General features: G+C 37.2%; 2 protein-coding genes across 2 annotated transcripts; one reads left to right on the top strand and one right to left on the bottom strand.

Annotated features, from left to right (window-relative positions):
• The first annotated feature begins 1,877 nt into the window (after positions 1 to 1,877).
• Positions 1,878 to 2,843, top strand: LOC107558992 (olfactory receptor 2AT4-like). Its single transcript, XM_016242702.1, has one exon. The coding sequence runs from the start codon at positions 1,878 to 1,880 to the stop codon at positions 2,841 to 2,843; it is 966 nt and encodes a 321-aa protein (XP_016098188.1).
• Positions 2,844 to 3,654: 811 nt separating this feature from the next.
• Positions 3,655 to 20,020, bottom strand: LOC107559001 (protocadherin Fat 4-like). Its single transcript, XM_016242708.1, has 17 exons — positions 19,970 to 20,020; positions 18,939 to 19,137; positions 18,472 to 18,816; positions 15,502 to 16,415; positions 15,198 to 15,375; positions 14,657 to 14,837; positions 14,028 to 14,278; positions 9,595 to 13,926; positions 9,393 to 9,494; positions 8,624 to 8,925; positions 8,428 to 8,513; positions 8,124 to 8,297; positions 7,914 to 8,041; positions 7,619 to 7,836; positions 6,464 to 6,737; positions 4,685 to 5,788; positions 3,655 to 4,025 (listed from the first exon to the last, which is right to left on the bottom strand). Exons 1-17 carry the CDS (start codon positions 20,018 to 20,020, stop codon positions 3,784 to 3,786), a joined length of 9,081 nt encoding a protein of 3,026 aa, XP_016098194.1. The 3' UTR covers positions 3,655 to 3,783.
• Between the last annotated feature and the right edge of the window lie 1,878 nt (positions 20,021 to 21,898).

Genomic DNA, 21,898 nt, shown 5'->3' with positions numbered 1-21,898 from the left:
AGACAAAGTAAAAATCAAATATAACAATGTTCTAAAGGCCCTTGCCCTTGTTTTACTTACAAGAACAATTTTTCTGTCTGAGTACTATAATTTTATGATAGTAATACTTGTCTGAATTAATGGAGTACCATTGCTATCAGTGTGGACTTCTGATGTGGATCTTCTTCGTTTTTCTCTGACTGCCATATAGTTTCTGCCTGACTTTCACAGTCTTCAGCGGCTGTGCCCAGGATGGCCACCAGAGGACACTGTGTTCTGTGAGCACATGGCTTGTGTTGTGTTTGTTTGTTGCCATGGTCTATTGTCTTGCCCCGCCCATCTTGTTACTTCATTATTGTTTGAGTTGCTCCACCTGTGTCTCCCTGGCTAGCCTCCTCATTTGGTTTCCTATTTATTTTCCTGGTGTCTGTAGTCCTGTGCTGATCCGTCGTTTTTCATTGTGTGTGTTATGTCTGCATGCAGTGCAGTTCCTAGCCTGCTTGTCTGTTTTTCCCCCTCGGGGTTGTTTTTAGTTTGTTTTTGTTTCATTTTATTATTAAAAGAAAGAACCATTAATACTGCACTTGAGTCCTCGCTTCATCTCTCCACACGCACCGTGACACTGACGTTATGCATTTTGTGTGACTTCAAAGCATGTAGGAAGGTAGCTACCCTTTGCATGATGTGCCCCAAATTATCATGTCATTTTGGAGTCGATTCAAACAAACCAATTATTTTGGAATGATTCATAGTTATTTAATTTGAATATTGACAAAACACCAGAATGTAGTCTACATTCGCAGTCACAAAGATGGATGAGTAATAATACCATGCTGGCAAACTAAACTAATGTGTTCATGTGCATTTCAAATATATCATTAAAATATAGCCTAAATAAAGCCTGCCATGGGGAAACGCATTTCACAAGTATATTCTTCAAAGGATCCTACGCAGACGCTACAAAAGCATGTAGGAAGGTAGCTACCCTTTGCATGATGTGCCCCAAATTATCATGTCATTTTGGAGTCGATTCAAACAAACCAATTATTTTGGAATGATTCATAGTTATTTAATTTGAATATTGACAAAACACCAGAATGTAGTCTACATTCGCAGTCACAAAGATGGATGAGTAATAATACCATGCTGGCAAACTAAACTGTGTTCATGTGCATTTCAAATATATCATTAAAATATAGCCTAAATAAAGCCTGCCATGGGGAAACTCATTTCACAAGTATATTCTTCAAGTTTTATGGAATATGCATAAAAAAGGGGGGAAAATAATATACCCCAGGTTTTTTACAATGAGTGACGAAATCACATGATCATGAAAGTAAGATTCCTAAAATGAATGGCATTGGCATATCTTTGTGAAGATATTCAGTTACTCCATTTCATTTTGGAACAACCCTTGGATTGTCCCTTTGCCTTCAAGAGTGCACAAATGGCATTTTAAATTTGCCTTTATTTCACTGGAAGTGTTTGGTGTTGGCAACATAACCAAAGTCACCATGTTGCATACAAATAAATATATTTGCATTGTCCATTTAGCATAGTAACATATTTAAAATATGACTGTATATTTAAAGAGCCCAAAACATACAGTATGACGTGTCTCTCGTGACCAAGGGAAGAGTTCATATGCTGATGAGTCAATACATTTCTGTTAGTATAGAGGTGCATTGGACAGAAGAGTTTCACTCCTTCCAAATGTAAGGTTACTCTGCGATATTTATGAAGCCATACAGGCTAAAGAATTCATTTCATTATTGACTACCCATATCATAGCCTTATGAAATAATTATCTTTGCATATGATACTTTGCTGTTGATGTTTTTGCTTTTTTTCCTGTTTATAGTAAAAGACTAGGTGGTTTCTGAGGGATTTTTGGAGCAATGGCAGTCACCAACTTCTCTCAGATCACTGAATTCTACCTGCTGGGATTTCCAGGACTTCATTCACAGTATTATGGGGCTGTGGGGACCTTTTTACTCTTTGTCTATGTAATACTGGCAAGCGGAAACATTTCAATCATTTCATTTATTGTTTATGAGAGAAGCCTTCATAAACCCACCTACTTGATCTTCTGTAATCTTGCAGTGTGTGATCTTTTGTTTGGAACCATCACATTGCCCAGAGCAGCTGCAAAGTATCTTGCTAAAGATGATTATGTACCATTTCATTTATGTTTAGTGCAAATGTTTTTTGGTCATTACTTAGGGACAGTTAATTCTTTTATTTTACTATTAATGGCCCTGGATCGGTTTGTTGCAGTATGCTACCCACTTCGATATCCTGCTGTTATCACAAACCAGCATATTGCATATGCGTGCACAGTGTGTTGGCTGTTTATTTTAGGATTTCTACCATTACTTACTTATCAAACTGAAAAACTTCCCTTTTGCACAACAAACGTAATAAATCAATGTTTCTGTGATTTCAATTCATTAGCTAAAATTGGCTGCGGAGATAAGACTGAGCTGAGGAGAAATGCTCTAGCTGTATCCTTGTTTGTTCTTTTAGGCCCTCTTATATTAATCATATTTTCCTACATTGCCATCATCAGATCTGTTTTCAAACTCTCAAGTGTTCAGGCCCGATTTAAAACATTTTTGACATGCACCCCTCAGCTTTCAATCATATGCCTTTACTTTTTGCCTAGATGTACTGTGTATATATGTGACGTAACCACCGAAATACCTACAGGTGTTCGGATTGTGCTTGTTATGTGGTACAGTATTCTCCCACCTGTTGTGAACCCAATGATTTACTGTTTGAGAACTCAGGAAATCAAGGCCGTCTTCATGAAAAGAATGAGAGGGAAAAAAGTTAACCTTCAGCTGAAAGCATCTTCATGTTGAGACAAAGATATATGCTTAATGAACCTGTATACCTAACATGTTGTATATAATGCGTATTATGATCAAATGTTGCATAGTAAGGGCATATTACATATTTTGTTGCATTTTTAACCATTTATTGACCATTTTTATTGCCTAATAAAGAACCAAAAATATAATTAGCAATGACAACAAATCACTCTTTACAGTAATTTTTCCAAGACATCATATTTTATTCATTAATACTGTAATCTGTTGATTAAATAAATCATCTTTGACTATAGCTGCTTAATGTGTCCTAAATTGTGCAGTCCTAAGCAACAAAAATTCCTTTGATAAATAACTAATACATTAAAAATGTAATATAATAAATTAGTTTCATTCAAACTATAAGGAATGGTGGGATCCTCATTTCTCTGAATGATTACACTGTGCCTTTAAAATGTAAAGTTTTAAAGTAGTTTTAAGAGTTCAAAGTGCCCTTGTTGTCTTCATTTTCAAAATATATGCATTACATAAAATGTATAGCAAACAAATGCCCAGGTACAACAAATTTCGTTCAGTATAAAAACACAATTCACCTCATATTTGAAATTTTAATGATTACAAAATTCATAGTTCAGCTCCATAAAAACGGTAGAATCAGTCATGAACTGAAAGTGTAGGATATAAACAGATGCAAAAGTTAAAGATCTGACAACAGATGGATTACTAAATTTCTATGCTCCTCAAACGCTGTTTTACATAAAGATATAAACTATATTGATGATTAAGTCACTATTGGTAAATTTATTATGTGCTTGAACATATGTCTTCCATACATTATAAATAGTATTTTTACACTTTTATTAATGTTCTTATGAAAGGAATGATTCACCAGCATTTCACTGGCACAGTTTTGGTCAGTGATTTAAAGTACATGAATGATAAATTAACTGTGTACCTTGTTTTTAACATTCTTTCAAATGATTTCCTCTTGATCACTCTGAAAATCGCAGTGATTTGGCTGATGGGTCGGTAAGCTGGCTATGTCCTCAAACACATCCGCATAGGTGTTAAAATGAACTCCTAGATTAAGGAGATTCTCAAGCTGCTGGATCCCGCCGGAGACTGAGGTGTTTGGAAGACTCTGGACAGAGGGGGATGTGACCACATCTCTGAAGGGTGAAGGGGCTATCAGAATAAACTGTCCTCTGGACCAATCTGCAGCTGAAACAGTGGGGTGGGGGGAGTATCATAAGGTAAGAAAGTAAAGGTCTTTTGTTTCCTTAAACACAGTGTGAAATTTGGAAGGCTCTGATGGTGGACAGAAATTAAACGAAGAAACTCCAGAAGAGCTACTTGTTTATTATTAATATTATAAAAAATGTTCTTCATTTGGTCCAACCACAAGATGTCACTATTCATTCAGTGCAGTGTTGTGATTAACTAGATTAAAAACTTAACCTTTTGTTTGGTTTGCACATTTTTCTCTAGCATAGAGAGATAATAAAAATAAAGCTGTCAGTTGGATGATCTGCTGATTAATCAATATTTACTCTGAAAAAAGTAACTAATTTAATCCTGACCCATGTGAATTTGAAAAAATGTAATTAACTAAATGAACAATGAACAAAAAATAACTTAATTTGTTCAATTTTTACATTTAAGTTTAATTTAAAAAAGTTAAAACAAAAATTAAGTTTAATTTAGTGTATATACTGTGTGTGTGTGTGTGTGTGTGTGTATATATATATATATATATATATATATATATATGGGATTTCTGAATATTATAACTAAAGGGTCAAACCAATATTCACCCTATTTTTATAAACGTTTAATTTAGGTGTAAGATTATAAAACTGCACATGTGTCCTTGCCTTCAGGTGGATGTTCATCTTTGTCATGTGAGCTGATGAGTGACAGTTCTCTCTCACAGTCAAACTCTGAGCCGGTGAAGGAGCAGTGACTTTCACTCTCTGATGATGTCTCTACTGGCCCATCTCTGCATGGCTTTATGGGACACTCTCTGAAATTCTGATGTGGGAATCCCTTGTGGTCCCGTGGGGTGTTCAGTTTCTCAACCTCATCTGCTGAGAGATGTTGTGGAGGGTCTGTCAGATCAGGATCCAGTTTTCTCTTGAAGAACAGTTGGGATTGACGTTGCCACTGGTGAAAATCACCTCCAGATGTTCTCTGATGAAGTTTAGGAGATGGATTATGATTCGTTTGAGGTTGCATGTTGGATTGAGAAACTTTTGGATTGCCATTCACCTGATCTCCACGTTCATCCTCCGTCTTCAGCTGTAGGGTCTTCACATCCGAGTATGCGCTGTCAATCTCATAGTACTCCAGTTCACTCCCTCCAAAACCTGAGACATGACAAGAAGGGCCACTTTCAGGATAGCTTTCCACTCCTTGCATAGAATCCCTAGGTTTTATCACATCTGGTTGCTTGCAGGCTTCATTTGAGACATTCCGAGAAGACTCATCAGCAGGGCCTAAACTAAATGCCAGGTTATCCGTGCCATGCTGTTTGCTTGGAGGCATGAGGTAGATTTGACTCCTCTTTTCACCCTCACAGCTTTTGCCTTGTCTTCTGAGGACAATACAGAGAACTAGGATCAGAAGAATGAGGGCAATGGGAAGAATGACTGCTACAATCCATAAGGGGACGCTCTTTTGGGTTTGAGAACAGGCCTCGCTGTGGACGACATCAGATGAGCAAGATCCACACGAAGACACATTGTGCAGACAGATGCACCAGTAGTCGTCTTTGGAAGAAGATCCACAGTCACTATCATTCCAGCAGGGCTCAGATAGACAGGAATCCTTTAGACATGGAGTCAGAACGCAGTGGTTTGGAGATACACAGAAGGTTTGGAAGACAGGTGGGCTGGAGCTGGCATCGACTATCTCATTGTAGCCATTGAAGGACAGGAGGTGACCGTTGAATTTGATGTATTCCACACACCCTCTGAAACCTGGAAAACCAAGAAAAGCAACATAAGCAACAATATATAAAGTTTTTATGATCAATGTCTAAGTTGGCAATTTTAATAAAAGGTTAAATTGGTTATGAAAACTAATTAAAAGAGCTGTTTATAGCTGAATCAAATTGGTTTCATAATTCCATTTTGCAACATAATATAAAAAAATAAATCAATGTTCAAATTCTGTTTAATAATAACCCTGCTTTTGACAATAAAAAGTGCAGTACTGTATAACCAACTAAACAAAAAATCAGGGGTAATCTAACCTAAGTTTTGGATCATCTCTGGGACATCTTTGGACTCTCTCAGTGGAGCAGAGCCCAGAAAAATGGTCTCCACTAAGAATGCGGAGTGAGTTATGGTGCCATTGGTGGTGTTCACAACAGGCCGTTCATCCAGAAACAGAGAGATGTATGAGCCTCTTCTGCGCAGCTGAAGAACATGCCACTGTCCATCGGATAAATTTCCCTCCATTGAGAGCTCTAGCCGCTGACCAGATGTGACATTGGTGAACACATACAGAGGTTTTCCATCTGATATCTGAGGAGGCAAGAGAAAACATGTTATGAACTGAACTAGCAGATTTATCAGACAACACTGACAAAGTAGTTCAGATATTGTTGATTTGAGTTTAATCGAAGGTGTTTAGTAGGTGGGTAATCTAACCTAAGTTTTGGATCATCTCTGGGACATCTTTGGACTCTCTCAGTGGAGCAGAGCCCAGAAAAATGGTCTCCACTAAGAATGCGGAGTGAGTTATGGTGCCATTGGTGGTGTTCACAACAGGCCGTTCATCCAGAAACAGAGAGATGTATGAGCCTCTTCTGCGCAGCTGAAGAACATGCCACTGTCCATCGGATAAATTTCCCTCCATTGAGAGTTCTAGCCGCTGACCAGATGTGACATTGGTGAACACATACAGAGGTTTTCCATCTGATATCTGAGGAGGCAAGAGAAAACATGTTATGAACTAGCAGATTTATCAGACAACACTGACAAAGTAGTTCAGATATTGTTGATTTGAGTTTAATCGAAGGTGTTTAGTAGGCGTTTACTGTTGTATTAAATAAGAAACGGATAAGTTATTAAATATAAATTATTAAATGAATATTCTGATTTCAACAAAAGCTAGCCATACTCAACAGCATTTTTGCCATCATGTTGATTGCCACCAAAAATAATCTTAATTGGTCCCTCCTTTTCTTTATAAAAACAAAGGCACTTAGAATAGAAGAAAATAGACTTGCCTTTGCCTAAATTTGTATTCAGTTTTACAATTTTGTTGCCAGGACATGGTTAAAACTCCAAAATGAATTTAAAAAGGGCATGAACAACTTTATTGCTTAAATAATACATAAGATTTAACACAATTAATAGAAGAATTAACATAAGTGCTTTTATAACAATGTAAGCTTCACATTTCTGCTTTAAAAAAACTGTCATCATTTACTTTCATAATAAGTGCCTCACTGTAATGTCGATTTTTTTTTTGTATTCAGTTTTACAATTTTGTTGCCAGGACATGGTTAAAACTCCAAAATGAATTTAAAAAGGGTATGAACAACTTTATTGCTTAAATAATACATAAGATTTAACACAATTAATAGAAGAATTAACATAAGTGCTTTTATAACAATGTAAGCTTCACATTTCTGCTTTAAAAAAACTGTCATCATTTACTTTCATAATAAGTGCCTCACTGTAATGTCGATTTTTTTTAAGTTTAAATGATTTTTTGCTGTAATCAACGTTATGCTGCAAACACTATCAATTGAGATTAATTTGTATCGAATATTCCTTTAAAATTCTCTCAGAGCTCACCTTAAGTTTTAGATGAGCGGTTTGACACCAGCACACAACCAAAACACCATTTGTTCTGACAGTCCTCATCTTGATCTCAACACTGTGAAATCCCTGAGAGTCTCCTTCCTTCCCATCCAGAATGGCTTGGAGAAGCTGGTTTCTTCTGTAGATTTCCTTGACAGCAAACTCAATGTAGGCCTCCCCATTTAGAAACAGTACATTCTGCCCAGCCAAATCTATTAGAAAGAATTACATTCACTTTATGAATTTAAACGTTGAACTATCACATTAAAACAGATATGAATGAAATTACTCATGGCACAGTTGGGTCCTGTGAAATGGTCTCTACACTGGCAGCGATGGTGAAACCATCGGTCTTGACAAACTCCTTCTTTCAAACACACTGCGGTTTCACATGGGGGAATATCTCCTCGTGGACATCTGATCATCAAAAAGAAATCAACTGAAACATTGCATTATAATAGAAAAACATTTTAGTTACAAAGATTCTTTTGAAACTGACCGATTAAGAACATTCTGGGATGCCAAAGATTTTAAGGAATCTGGACTGAAGTTGTTCACTTGCATGTTTCTCATACAGCCAACAAAGTCATGAGTCCTGATTTGCCTCTGTAAAATGACATCAATGGACTTTACGCCACCAAACGTGATGTTATTTGAGCTCACTTCCAGAGTCCTGTTTGTAAATGTAATTTAAAGGTTCAGTTACATGAGTTCACTTACATAAACAAATAATAGCAGTTTGTAATTATGTGTAATAGTATGTTTAATCTGCAACAAAATGGTGAGATTAAACTAAATACTACCTTTGGGTTCCAGTGGCACCATTTTGCAGCAAGCAAAAGCCTTGAGGTTCATGGGCAGAGCAGTTGTCTATTTCTAGAGAGGCTATCTGAGAGACACAAAAGCATGTACACCTGCAAAATATCTCATAAATCTTTAAAAAAATTGGCTTGATTGATTCCTAAGACTGAAAAATAATCATGTATGGGAATCACGTACATTTCCAGTTCTTCTTACGGTGATGTTGTGAAAACTTCCATCAGCCACTATCTTGCCTGTTTCCAATCTTATGACTCCAGATCCAAGATCATAAGACAGGCACAGTCTTCCACTCACTATTTCAAGGGCCAGGAAGTCTGAAGTTGATGGGCCACCATGGTTGAACAAAAGCAAAGCGCTTTGCTGAACAGTCGCAAATTCCAAATAGATGAAGTTATACTGTGGATCCAATGGAGGAAATTCTATATAAGAAAGTTCCTGAAAGCCATAACTGTGCTTTTCACAATCGACTCCGCTCACACCTAACAATAAATAGGAATGTCAGACATAATCAGAAATATATATTTTAAAATTAGCATAATAATTAATAAACTGAATTCAGTAATGAAATATGCACTATTCATAATTTTCTATTTTAAAATGATATTAAATAAAATGTATAAATTGTATTATTAAATATGTATTATATATAAATATATTATATTTAATATACACAAATAATAATTGAGCTAAATACATTATTATATAAATAATATAATTTTAATATAGTGATAATAAAAAATACATTGAATTTAATTACAGATTTAAAATATGGGATATAATAAATAAACAATTGAATGATAAACAACAACACATTTTATTAATTTTACAATTAAAAAATAACTCAATATTTCAAATATGTGCCTATGCGCAATATCACAAAATCAAGACACAAACTGAATCATATAAGAACATATAAAATAAATGCAGACAGAAAAGTTCTGCTTACCAAATGGACATTGGCAAGAGTAACCTGTTAAAAAACTGGAGCAGTTTCCATATACACAAGGGGAGGAAGCACAGTGGTCAACAATATGATCACAAAATGTTCCTGTGACAAAAATATGTGGTTAATTAATTTACAACCAATCAATAAAATTAGATATACATACACAAAAAAGTGATTTATTGCATAAGTTATATGACCATACCTTCATAGCCTGGGCTGCAATCACAGATGAACCCTCCCTGTCTGTTCCAGCATGTTCCTCCATTTAAACAAATTACCGTTTGACATTCATTATCAACTATAATACAGTGTGGTCCTGAGAATCCATCTTTGCATTGACAAAAAAAAGTTCCTGGATTGTTATAGCAGTTTCCCCCATTTTTGCAAGGCTCCTTGGCACATTCATCAAAGTCTAGCTCACATGCATCACCTATAAAGCCTGCTCGACAAGAGCAGTTAAAGATCTCCACAAAATATGGAGATACAAATATAAGACTAGAGCTTTCCAACACAGCAACTTCCTGACTGATGTGAATGTTTCTGTTGCAGGTGGCACCGTTATGGCAAGGACGGAGCATACAGGGGTCGCTGGTTATTTGGGATATAGTCACATTGCTTTGTGCTTCCAGTAACTTTTTATGTATGTTTGATATTCCGCTTGCCACCTCTCCAGTTAGATACTGACCATTATAGCTTTTCACTGCAGCAAGAAGCAACATTTTATCTCCTTGCAATTTCATTCCAAACACATGTGTTTTGGATGCTCTCAGGTTAAAGAGGCTATCCAAAGCTTTGACAAATTTTAAATACTTCAAAGACAGAAATTCCTCAAGAGTTGATATAGAAATGTAGAACAACACACAATTGTCCAGAGAGACATTGGTAAAGCCTTTGTAATTGACGTAGATGCTGTTGTTGACCGAAGAATGGAGTTGGTCACTCCCTTCAACTGAAATATTATATGTTGCCTCTCCTTGGTAAGGGGAGGACCACAAATTACACATCCCGAATGGGAAACTAAACATCCTAAGTGGCCCGTTTTTGATTGTACAATTAAACACATCCAGTTCGTCCTGATCAGATGGTCTTACATTTCCGATTAGTCCTCCTGGGAAGGAGATTCCATAATATTTCACCAATATATTAATGTTTCTCTGGAGCGGTGCATTGTCATTTTCATCAAGAACTTTAACATGAAACAAAGTGGTGGAAGACATTGGTGGCCTACCAGCATCTTGAACCACAATATGTGAATGAAAAAGAGGGTTTCGCTCCCGATCAAATGGTCTTGAGGTAAGAAGAACGCCATCAGATGAGAGTGAAAACCCCTCAGCAGGTCTCATCATCCAGTACGTGAAAGGACCTTGATTTGGAGGAAGATCATCATCTGTGGCTGCTAAGGTGGAGACCAGAGTGCCAGCAGGTTGGTTTTCTCGAATAAACCCTTCTGTGGTCAGCAGCTTGGGAGGATTGTCATTGACATCAGAGATGGCGATAGCTACCTTTGTGCTTCCGGTTACAGCAGGAGAGCCCTCGTCAACAGCAATGACCGTCAGGTTATAGAATGCCCACATTTCTCTATCCAGGTGACTGTTAACTGAAATGACCCCACTGACGGGATCTATAATGAAGGAACTATTGATATTTCCATGTTCAATGCTATAAGAGAACCTGCTCCATTCTAGGATCACATCCCGGTCCACCGCTTTGACTTTAGTTATGGAGGTCCCAATCAAGATGTCCTCTGACACTGCTGCGGTGTAAAGCATTGAATCAAACTTAGGTGGATCGTTTTCATCTAGTATGTGTAGATGTATCAATGCCTCATCAACATTAAATTCTGTAATGGCCCCTCTGTTTTTTGCCAGCACCTGTAGGACTTCATCATTTTGGAGGCGATTTTTCAAATCTTTCGAGATATATATTATTCCCGTATGCTCGTCCACCACAAAATTAGCTTTTTTACTTTGTCCTGCAAGCACATAAAACACTTCTCCATCAGGCCCTTGGTCATAGTCTATGGCAACAACCCTTCCTATTTCTGTTTGTGTTGGCAAAGCCTCCGACACTGTGAAGTTATATATATTTCTTTGGAAAGCAGGGATGAATTCATTGAGGCCAGCGATCTGGATGCGTATACGGACAATATCAAACAAATATGGAAAGCCGATGTTGGTGGCCTTGACTGTAAGTTCGAAATGCTGTTTTTGCTCATAATCAAATATCTCTGAAGTGGTGATTGTGCCATTTTTGGTGTCCAAATAGAAGAGAAGGATGTCTCCTGCAATAAGCGAATATGTGATTTGGGAGTGAATTCCTGTGTCAGCATCCTTCGCCCAAACCTGCAAAACTGAGGTACCAATTAAAGCATTTTCTGAAACAGTGGCAATGTAATTTGTGGATGTAAATACAGGAGGGTTATCATTTAAGTCTGTTACATATACTGTGATATTAAGTCTCTCCATCTTGGGACGCCAGCCTCCATCCTCGGCAATGACGTTTAGATGGTGAGTTTCGAATTCCTCAAAGTCAAGTGCTTTAACCAGCATTATCAATCCTGAAGATTGTCCAATGGAAAACAATCCATTTTCATCATTCCCACCATCAAAAGAATAGGAAATAACACCATTGATGCCAACATCTATATCTTTGCCTTGGATTTTTCCAATAACTGAACCAATGGGCAAATCTTCCGGAACAAAAAACTCCACTTTTCTGTTAAGAAAACGAGGTGCAAAAAGGTTCTTATGTGTAACTTCAAAACTGATTTCAGTCTGTGCAGAAAAAGGAGGAAGGCCTTTATCTTTGGCAGTGATTTGAAGTGTTAGGATGGTGCTAAGGCTATTTGCTAAAGTTTTATTTACCAGCACTCTTCCGCTGTTATGTTCTACCTCAAAATAAAGAGATCCATTGCCACCACTATTGAAGTACTCAACACTGTTGTTCCTTTCAAGAGAATCTTGATCTACAGCAGATATTTGGATCACTTCTGTTCCAACATCCAGGGTTAAAGGGACTGGTACTAAAGGCCTGAAGGGTAAAAACGAGGGTGGGAACAGATTATGCCGTACTAATGTCACTGAAACAATGCTAGAGCTGTTCAAAGGAACACTGCCACAGTCAGACGCCACAACTGTGAAAGTCAAATTTACAGATTCAGATTCATGGAGAACAATGGGCTGTTTGGTTGAAATTTCCCCAGTTGATGCATTAACCAAAAAAAGTTCATTTGGTGGGTCAATGAAGTAGAGGATTTGGGCATTCTCACCAAGATCCCTGTCAGTAGCACTAATTTGTAGAAGGAAAACTTCATGCATCTTCATCTCAGGAACAGTGAGAGTGTAACGCGGTTGATAGAAGATCGGTGTGTTGTCGTTGACATCTGTAATGTCTATGGTGACGTCTGTGCTGATGCTCCAAGCAGAATCATTGGCGTTAACCTTTACTATATAATGATCTTGATCTTCTCTGTCCAAAGGATGCAGTACTAGTAAAATGCCCGTGGTTTTATCAATACTAAATGGGAACTCACTATTTTTGCCGATGATTGTATATTCAATGACAGCATTTAGACCAACATCTTCATCTGTAGCACTTATCTGAATGACTGAAAAGCCAAGAGGAGCATCCTCAGGAACCTCTGTGATGAAAATCTGTGAGAAACGAGGTGCATGATCATTTGTGTCAAGAACTACAACGATAACCGCTGCAATGGCTGAAAGACTGTTGTTTTCTTTATCAATGGCCTTGACGGTAAGATTATAATATTGTATTTTTTCTCGATCCAAACGTTTTGTTGTGGAAAGAATGCCACGAATTTTGTCTATTTTAAATGCACCCTCAATGTTACCAGCCAAAATGAAATACTCCACCTCTGCGAACACTCCAGAGTCGGAATCAGTTGCTAACACATTACACACCCTACTTGAAGCCAAGTTCTCATACACTTCACATTTGTGGATGTTTTGCGAGAACACCGGTGGGTTATCATTTACGTCACTGATATTCAAATTAAGTTCAGCATATGATGAAAAAGGCGGTATCCCTGAGTCTCTGGCTTCAACTACTAGATGAAAATGCATGTTGCTTTCAAAATCTAAGGGATCCTTGACAGTCAGCTCACCAGTGCTGTGGTGAAGCTCAAAAACCTCCCCAAAGTTTCCAGAGGCCAGATAGAAAGACACTGGTGCATTTCTTTGTGTTTCTGCAGTGACAATTGCCACCAGGGTCCCTTTGGGTGTATCCTCAGAGAGGACGTCCTTATAAACCTGGACTGCAATATGAGGAAAGTATGTATCATTCTGGAATCTGACAGTCAAAGTTGTTGTGTCCATTTTTGGCAGATCTGCTCCATCCTGCACATGAACTTCAACTGTGATATCATTTATTTTCTTCACAGAATCTGTAGTGAACACTGTTCCTGTGCGAGAGTTAATGGAGAAGAGATAAGCATGTTGGCCATGCAGAGAAAAATTTAGTTTTGCGTTCAATCCAGCATCTGCATCCTCTGCCATCACTGCGCAGACAACTGATCCTGTAAAATACAGGAAACAGGAGTTTGTTTGAATCTAAAAGACAATGGTCTAAAAACACTAGATAACTACTACTGAAGTAATCACAATAGTGTATATTCACCTTTGGTTATCCCAGCAGGAACATTAGCCACATATGGTCCATAAAGAAAGGACGGTAAGTGATCATTCACATCCTCAACTGTTACTGAAACAACAACTGAACTGGAAAGAGGCTTCGTGGGATGTCCATCAGTGACAGTCACCAAAAATTTGTAAAAAGCTGCTGTCTCTCTGTCTAAGGCACTTACGGTGAATAAATCTCCCGATGTTTCATTGATAGAAAAAGGAATATCTAGGCTATCTAAAGAATATCTGCAAGTGAAATATAAGTAAAATATTTATATTATATTACACAGGCTAATATCAGTATTGTTGTTGTTAAAAAATATCAATAATTGCTTTTGGTAATTGAAATAAAATAAAATATAAATATTAGACAACAATTTAAAACTTATATATATTCTAAATATAAATAAATACATTTACATACTGGTAAAAAATGTATAGCCTGAATGCACTGTAAGTCGCTTTGGATAAAAGCGTCTGCTAAATGCATAAATTATTATAATTAATTAAATTATAAATAATACTAAAATAACACTAGCTCATATAAGACAAAAACGAGTGTGAAAGGGATTTTACTGAAAATGTTAACATTATGACCACATTATAGTGTAATTATCAAATTACCTTAGCTGTCCATTTGTACTATCATCTATGTCTGATGCTGTAACTCTCAGAAAAACAGTCCCAACAGGAGAATCCTCCAATATGTGAGTACTGAACGACTCACTATCAAAAATCGGAATGTTGTCATTGACATCATCAACAACAATAACCAAGGTGCCTGTGCCTGTCAATGATGGAAATCCTAAAAAGAATGGACAAAGAAATTAGAAAAATTCTCTGAATATGTACTTAAATTTGGCATGCACAGATTAAAAATCACAGACACCAATAAATCAATAATTATTTTCCTGTTAAGGTTGATAACCGGTATATGGCAGATGTTAAAATTAGATATGATATTTAAATTTAAATAAAACTCTAAAAACATCAAATTAATTGTTTTAAATGCTACAAGTAAATGTAGGCATCAGTACAGTATGTACAGTATGAAAATATTCATTGTAAGATTATTGCATCCCTAGAATAGCAAACTAACCTATAAACTAACAAATTAAGTGCTTATTTCTCATGAGACATTGGGGTAAAGAAGACAAATGATTACCTGAATCAACAGCAATAACTTTTAACATGTATTGGCTTTTCAGTTCCCTATCAAGATCTTCTAAGATTTGGAACGTTCCATTGGGATGAAGTGAGAAGAGACTCTCATCATTTCCAGATTCTATAAAATATGTCAGCTGACCGTTAACTTCATTAGAGTCTTCATCAGAGGCATGTATCTACAAAAGACATATTTCACATCTTCATGAATCACTGAACAATATACTAAAATTTAAAGACGAAAACAGATTCAGATTCAACTGAAGTGAGTTATCTAAATCAAAAGTCCATTTCATATTACGTACCTGATGGGAGTGCTGAGAAGAGTCTTCCCCATTTTCAAAGACATGTAATGTCAGTGATTCGGATGAAAAAAGAGGAACACAGTCATTAACGTCCAGGACTGTGATGTTAATGGTTGCTGTGGTGGACCTTTGAATAGCTCCCTGGTCTTCTGCTGTGACAAAAAAGCTGTAGAAAGGCTTCTTCTCATGGTCCATCTTGTCTATCACCAAGACCACACCTAGAACAGAGTCTACCATGAACTCATTCTCTGAGACAGAGAACCGCACCTGCCCATTTGACCCAATATCTTGATCACTTGCGTTAACTCTGAGCAGGCTTGTTCCACGAGGTACATTCTCATAAACTGAAAGACTGTAGGAGCTTTGAGTGAACTCTGGATTGTGATCGTTAACATCCTCAATAAGCACTGTGAGGTTCATTGAGCTGAGCAACGAAGGAACACCTTTATCTTTGACGTTCAATGTGACTGTGAGAACATCCTTGCTTTCTCTGTCCAGCGGCTTCCGCAGATACACAACCCCAGTCGAACTATTTATACTAAACGGTTCTTCTTCTGCACTCTCAAAACTGAAAACAACTTCATTATTGGATCCAGCATCAGCATCTGTGGCCTGTATAACCGTAACGACAGAATGAAGAGGTGTGTTCTCTGGAAAACTAACAGTACTGGGGGTCGTGATGAGAGGGGAGTTGTCATTGACATCCAGAAGATAGACGGTGACATGCACTGAGGTTGTAAGTCGAGCCTCTGTTGGTAGAGCACGATCATTGGCCTGGACAATGAGGCTATACATTGCGTTTGTCTCTCTGTCTAACTCCCCTCTTAGACATAGAGCTTGATGCTGGTTTATAGAGAACTTGCTCTCAAGATTTCCAGATGTCACCATCAACTCATCCACTTCTCCATATATACCTATCAGATGCAAGAAAAAGAGCACCTGAATTACACTAGCAAACATAAAACACACTTATAATGCAATGACTGAGCAGGTGATATTAGTAATCACCATATTTAAATATAAATCAACAATAACTCAGTATTTTAGAAAAAGGCTATAATGTAGGCCAATTGTATGAAATAAACTTAAATCCCTGAGGCTTAAATCAACCGTTTTGCTATAAAGTCTGCTCCTATCAGTGATGAGAATTCTATAAGGGAAGGATAAAAAAGAAATTTGAATAATAATCCACTAAATATGTACAGAATAAACTACGGATGATGCACTGATTAAAATTCTGCCTGATACGAATACATTTATAATTATGTTCAAGTTGTGGCATGATTACAGATAAATGGCTAATATTAAAATTCTATACTATTTTGTCTAAATAACTTATAATAAAACACTAAAATATAAAGTGCTACATGTGAATATAGGCATCACAGCATTATAACATCCAGTATGAAAAATGGATATTAATTTTAAGATTTGATAAAGATTACATTTAACAGTATTATTGAATTATTATGAGTGTTTTTAAAGATTAACTTGTGTTAGATGATGGCAAAAGTGATATTAATATTGCCAGATTTACATGCAAAAAGCTTGGCAATTTAGTAAAAGGCTAGTTACAAATCCGAAAGCAACATAAAAGTTAATCCCTGAGGCTGAAAGTAATTGTTTGGTATAACATCTCTAGACAACATATTTCCAAAACAAATGTACAGAACAAAACAAATCTCTATAATCTTGGTCACTCTTGTTGCTAGGCTTGTGTGTAATCCTGAACAACCTCAACAAAAACTTCCCCAAATGGGTCAAAAGGAACTGTGAATTTCACTGTGGAACACATAATATGCTTTATCCTGAACCTGAAATAAGAGAAGCTGAGACAGGGGTTCTCCATTATTAGCAGTAACCAGCATCCCCAAGAGAGAAAACCCTATTCATCATCCAGAGACTGAAGGAGAACAAAGAAGAAATGACGTAAGATTTAATGAGACCACTTCAGCCAGTTCTGCATTTCCCAAAGCTTTTCAAAAGTGTGAACTTGGAGGTTTTGTGCTTGAAGGCAAATAAAAACTATGACCTGTACCACCCATTGTGCTAATTCTGTGTTGAATGGACTTACGTGTTCTTACGCATCCTCGTTTTGCTTTAATGTGTCTCAATTTGGGTAAGGAGTTGTACAAACCAAAAACAAAGAAAACGTCTCGGGTTACTTATGTAACCATGGTTCCCTGAGGGGAACGAGACACTGCGTCCTCTAGGGGTCGCTATGGGGAACGCCTCGTCGTGACCCGTGTCTGAAGCCTACATTGAAAAAACACCAACTTGTTTGGCCGGCGACAGCCATGACGTCACTACCGTCGCAACTAGTCTCCGCTAGTGCTCGCCATAGTAGGAAAATAAATACTCTTACTTTGCTTTTGGAATGCACGCTTCAAACAGAACGGTCAGTGAAGACGAAGAAAGTGGTGATGTGCGCTACCGGCGCCTATTTTGTACTAGTTGCGACGGTAGTGACGTCATGGCTGTCGCCGGCCAAACAAGTTGGTGTTTTTTCAATGTAGGCTTCAGACACGGGTCACGACGAGGGGTTCCCCATAGCGACCCCTAGAGGACGCAGTTCGAAGTTCCACGAAAGGGAACAATATTTTCAAAAACCAGGCTTAAACAAGAAGATACAAGATGAACACATGATCACATACTCTACAGTTCAACAGTTTAGGCTAAGATTTTGTGCTTAAATTATTACAATTTAAAATAATTGCTTTCTATTTTAAGATATTTTAAAATTTAATTTATTTCTATTATGGCAAAGCTACGTTTTCAGAAACCATGATACTTTTTTCCAGCATTCTTTCGTGACTACAAAGGTTAAAAAATCTGTTTTTATTTGAAATAAAAATAGTTTGTTACATTATAAATGTCTTTACTATCACTTTTGATCAGTTTAATGTATCCTTACTGAATAAAAGTATTATTTTCTTTTTAAAAATGGGAGTGTATGTAGTTCAATGTTACCCTCATCTGGATCTGAAACATTGAGATTTAGAAAGCACATTCCAACAGGTGAGTCTTCTGGTATGGAGGCCGAAAAGGCATTCTGGCTGAACACTGGTGGGTTGTCATTGACATCAATCACACTGAAGTACACTCTGACCCTGGTGAGTTCACTGTCCCCCTGCTGAGCTGCTGCAGTCAGGATATAGTAGCGCTCCATCTCAAAATCCAGAGCACGGGACAGGAGGAATTCGCCAGAATGTGGATTGAGAAGGAAAAGACCATCACCATCATCCTCCTGAACAGAGTACACTGAGGTTTCATTCTCCTCACTATATACTGCCTCCACATGTCCCACAATTGTCCCTATGAAGGCGACAGACAAGGCTGAATTGAAGTATTTTAGCAAATGCTTTAATCCAACAAAGTGCCCACAAGAAAGTTTAGACAACACAGAAATAATATAATATAAAAAAAGCAATGCTCACCAGGTGGTGTGTCTTCCCTCACTTCAAATGAAAATACAGATTTGGAAAAGGATAATTGTGTAAACCTTCTACTATGAAGTGGAGCTAAGCCTGATTTGCTTGTAGATGGCAGAGCTGAGATGTTGAACCACTTCTTTTCATTACTATTATCCCACTGTGTCCATGGTGAACTATTAGAGCAAACACCATAGAAGAAAATCTGTGTGAACAAAAGAAGAAAATCTTTACTTATAAATTAAATTAGATCATAGCATATCATCGCAAAGGTGTGGGGCAAGAAATATGGAGCAGTTTCAGCCATTAAATCCCACATGACGTGCAGGAAAGGGCTCTTTTGTGAGTGACCTTTTCTAAAAGCGGCAACAGTACACCTTGATTTGTGTAAGGTCTGTGCTTTGAAAGCTCTCCTTACCACAGTATCCCACGCCAACCTGAATATGTGTCTTTATTTGGGTTCCCCAGGTACCTGCTTTTGTTAAGCTCTAAAATGTCAACTTAGATCTGGACAATCTGGTATCCACAGAGAGGCTCGGGGAATAAATCGGAATGTTCTAATCCTGTTCAGCTAAACGCACCATAAACTTTCACTTCATTACCATTTATTTTTAAATAAAAAAGGTGTTTATCGATTTCTTGTATTGGTCAGCTTACAATACATCAAGTACTTGTTTATTTATATTTACATTGCAATTAATTATAATATATATACACACACACACACATTTAAATGCATTAAATTATAATTATTTATATTAAATATGTAATAAAGATAAATATAAGTAATATAAATAGGCTACATGAATCATATAAACATATATATGATTATTCATATATATTTAATTAAATATTAAATATTTGTATTATATATTTAAAATGTGTAATTAATATTGCATACTGAATGAAGATGCACACAAATTTTTTTTTAATCAAGCATGTCATGATATTAGGGAAACTGTTCAAATCTTGAGCGCTGTCACAAAAGTCTTTCACAAAAACATTAAAAACATTTATTTGTACAAAAAAATACTCACCGTCGCATGCATGAGAAATATACAGAGATGCATTAATCCAAACTGGTTCATCTTTGCTCGTGTCCATTTACCTCTCTACACAAATAAGAACTCAGACATAACACATGTTTGAAGATGCACTGGTTCTTTATGTGTACCATCTCTCTGTCCAGTGTGCAGTGGTGGGCAGTGGGCGTGTGTGTATTTGGCTGGTATTGTCCTCCTGTGCTGAGACGATTTTATTGGTGCTTCCTGATGCACTGCCTCTCACAGTGTAACCCCAAAACGAGCAGGTAACATTAACAAACTAATAGTGACTTATAATTATTGGCAAATAAAATGTATAGTTTCTCTGGTAGGCTACATGAGATATTTTATGACAGTTAATGTCTACCTATGTTATCTAACTTGAGTATTAAGTTGTGACTCCAGTTGAGTTTACAAGTCGTCTCTGGTCTTCCAGTGGATTGATGCCATATTGGTCTGTCCACATTTAATGCCTCTCACATGGCAGCCAAGCCTCATTCTTTCTCCGTTTGAATTTAGAGGATGCCAGCATGGCACTTGAATGAATGGAGAGAAGCTGTAAAAGAAGAGCCACCAGACAACCGTTGAACAGTAGCCTACAATAAAAGAAAAGAACAACTGAGGGAATTTTTATCTTGAAGCAACTCTGATTGAAATACTTCCAGACTGGTTTGTAATAGTTGTTATCCTATTGTATTTTATATATGTAGCCTACAGTCGAGTAAATCAGTTAACAAAAGGCTTGAGTGCGTTGTACATTTTTAATTCGTTTCAACAGTACCAGTGGTTTTAGAACCTATCCACCCTTTTTTTCCAACGCAGAAGTATGCCGTTCCCTTTCATGGGAACTTCTAAGGGATGTGATCCAGACAGGGCGTCAGTGCTTTTGTCTGGATCATAGTGATACCTCAGTATCTACATCTGCCCTTATCTTCACCTTCCTAAATTCCCCTGTAAGGGTACTTAGTGCTCGCATGGTTCTGGCTTGCACTCCCCTCAGCATGGTGGCGTGGGTATACCGTTCCCCATAGCGACCCCTAGAGGACGCAGTTCGAAGTTCCCATGAAAGGGAACGTCTCAGGTTACTTATGTAACCATGGTTCCCTGAGTAGGAAACGAGACACTGCGTCCTCTAGGTTTCTTACCATGCTGCGGACACAAGCTTCAGACAAAGAAGTGAATGATGTGTAGCTCCTGGCGCCTATTTATACTATAGTCGCACCGGTAGTGACGTCATGGCTGTCGCCGGCCAACGAGTTGGTGTTTTTCAATGTATGCTTCAGACACGGGTCACGACGAGGCGTCCCCCATAGCGACCCCTAGAGGACGCAGTGTCTCGTTCCCTACTCAGGGAACCATGGTTACATAAGTAACCTGAGACGTTTTCTGTGAATGTGTGCGAGACTTCCGGTCATTAGCCGCTGTAGGGAAATAACGAGAAGAATAACAACGTGCAGTAAACGGAAAAACAAACCAGTGTGTTCATAATTAACCTCTTGAGACCCTGCAAAACATTTTAGGAATTTTTTTTTCTTTTTTTTCATGTCATTACATTTAGAGCATTAAAAAAAATTAAAAATGATATTTAATTAATAAGTTATGCTATACGTCCTTGGTAGATTATATCGGGACTCAATAATAATAATAGTAATAAAAAAAGGCATGAATGAACATGCATAGGCAAAAACAATACATTTTTATTTTTCAGGATTTTTTTTTTTTTTACCAAACTTTGAATAAAGATAATTCTCAACTATGTTATAACAGAATGATTTGATATGCCATTTTTTAAATGCAAAATGTGTGTAAAATGGCCATACACATTTTTTCTCATTATATATAATGTATCTATAAGCTAAATCTAATTTGCATATTAATGTGTTTTTGGGGCAACATGTAATGAAAAAAGAAGTGTAATAATGG

The sequence above is a fragment of the Sinocyclocheilus grahami genome, unplaced genomic scaffold, assembly GCF_001515645.1.
Source record: "Sinocyclocheilus grahami isolate Dianchi unplaced genomic scaffold, SAMN03320097.WGS_v1.1 scaffold671.1, whole genome shotgun sequence".
Taxonomy (NCBI): domain Eukaryota; kingdom Metazoa; phylum Chordata; class Actinopteri; order Cypriniformes; family Cyprinidae; genus Sinocyclocheilus; species Sinocyclocheilus grahami.
The sequence above is the reverse complement of the archived record's forward strand: the minus strand, read 5'-3'. Positions and strand labels throughout refer to the sequence as shown.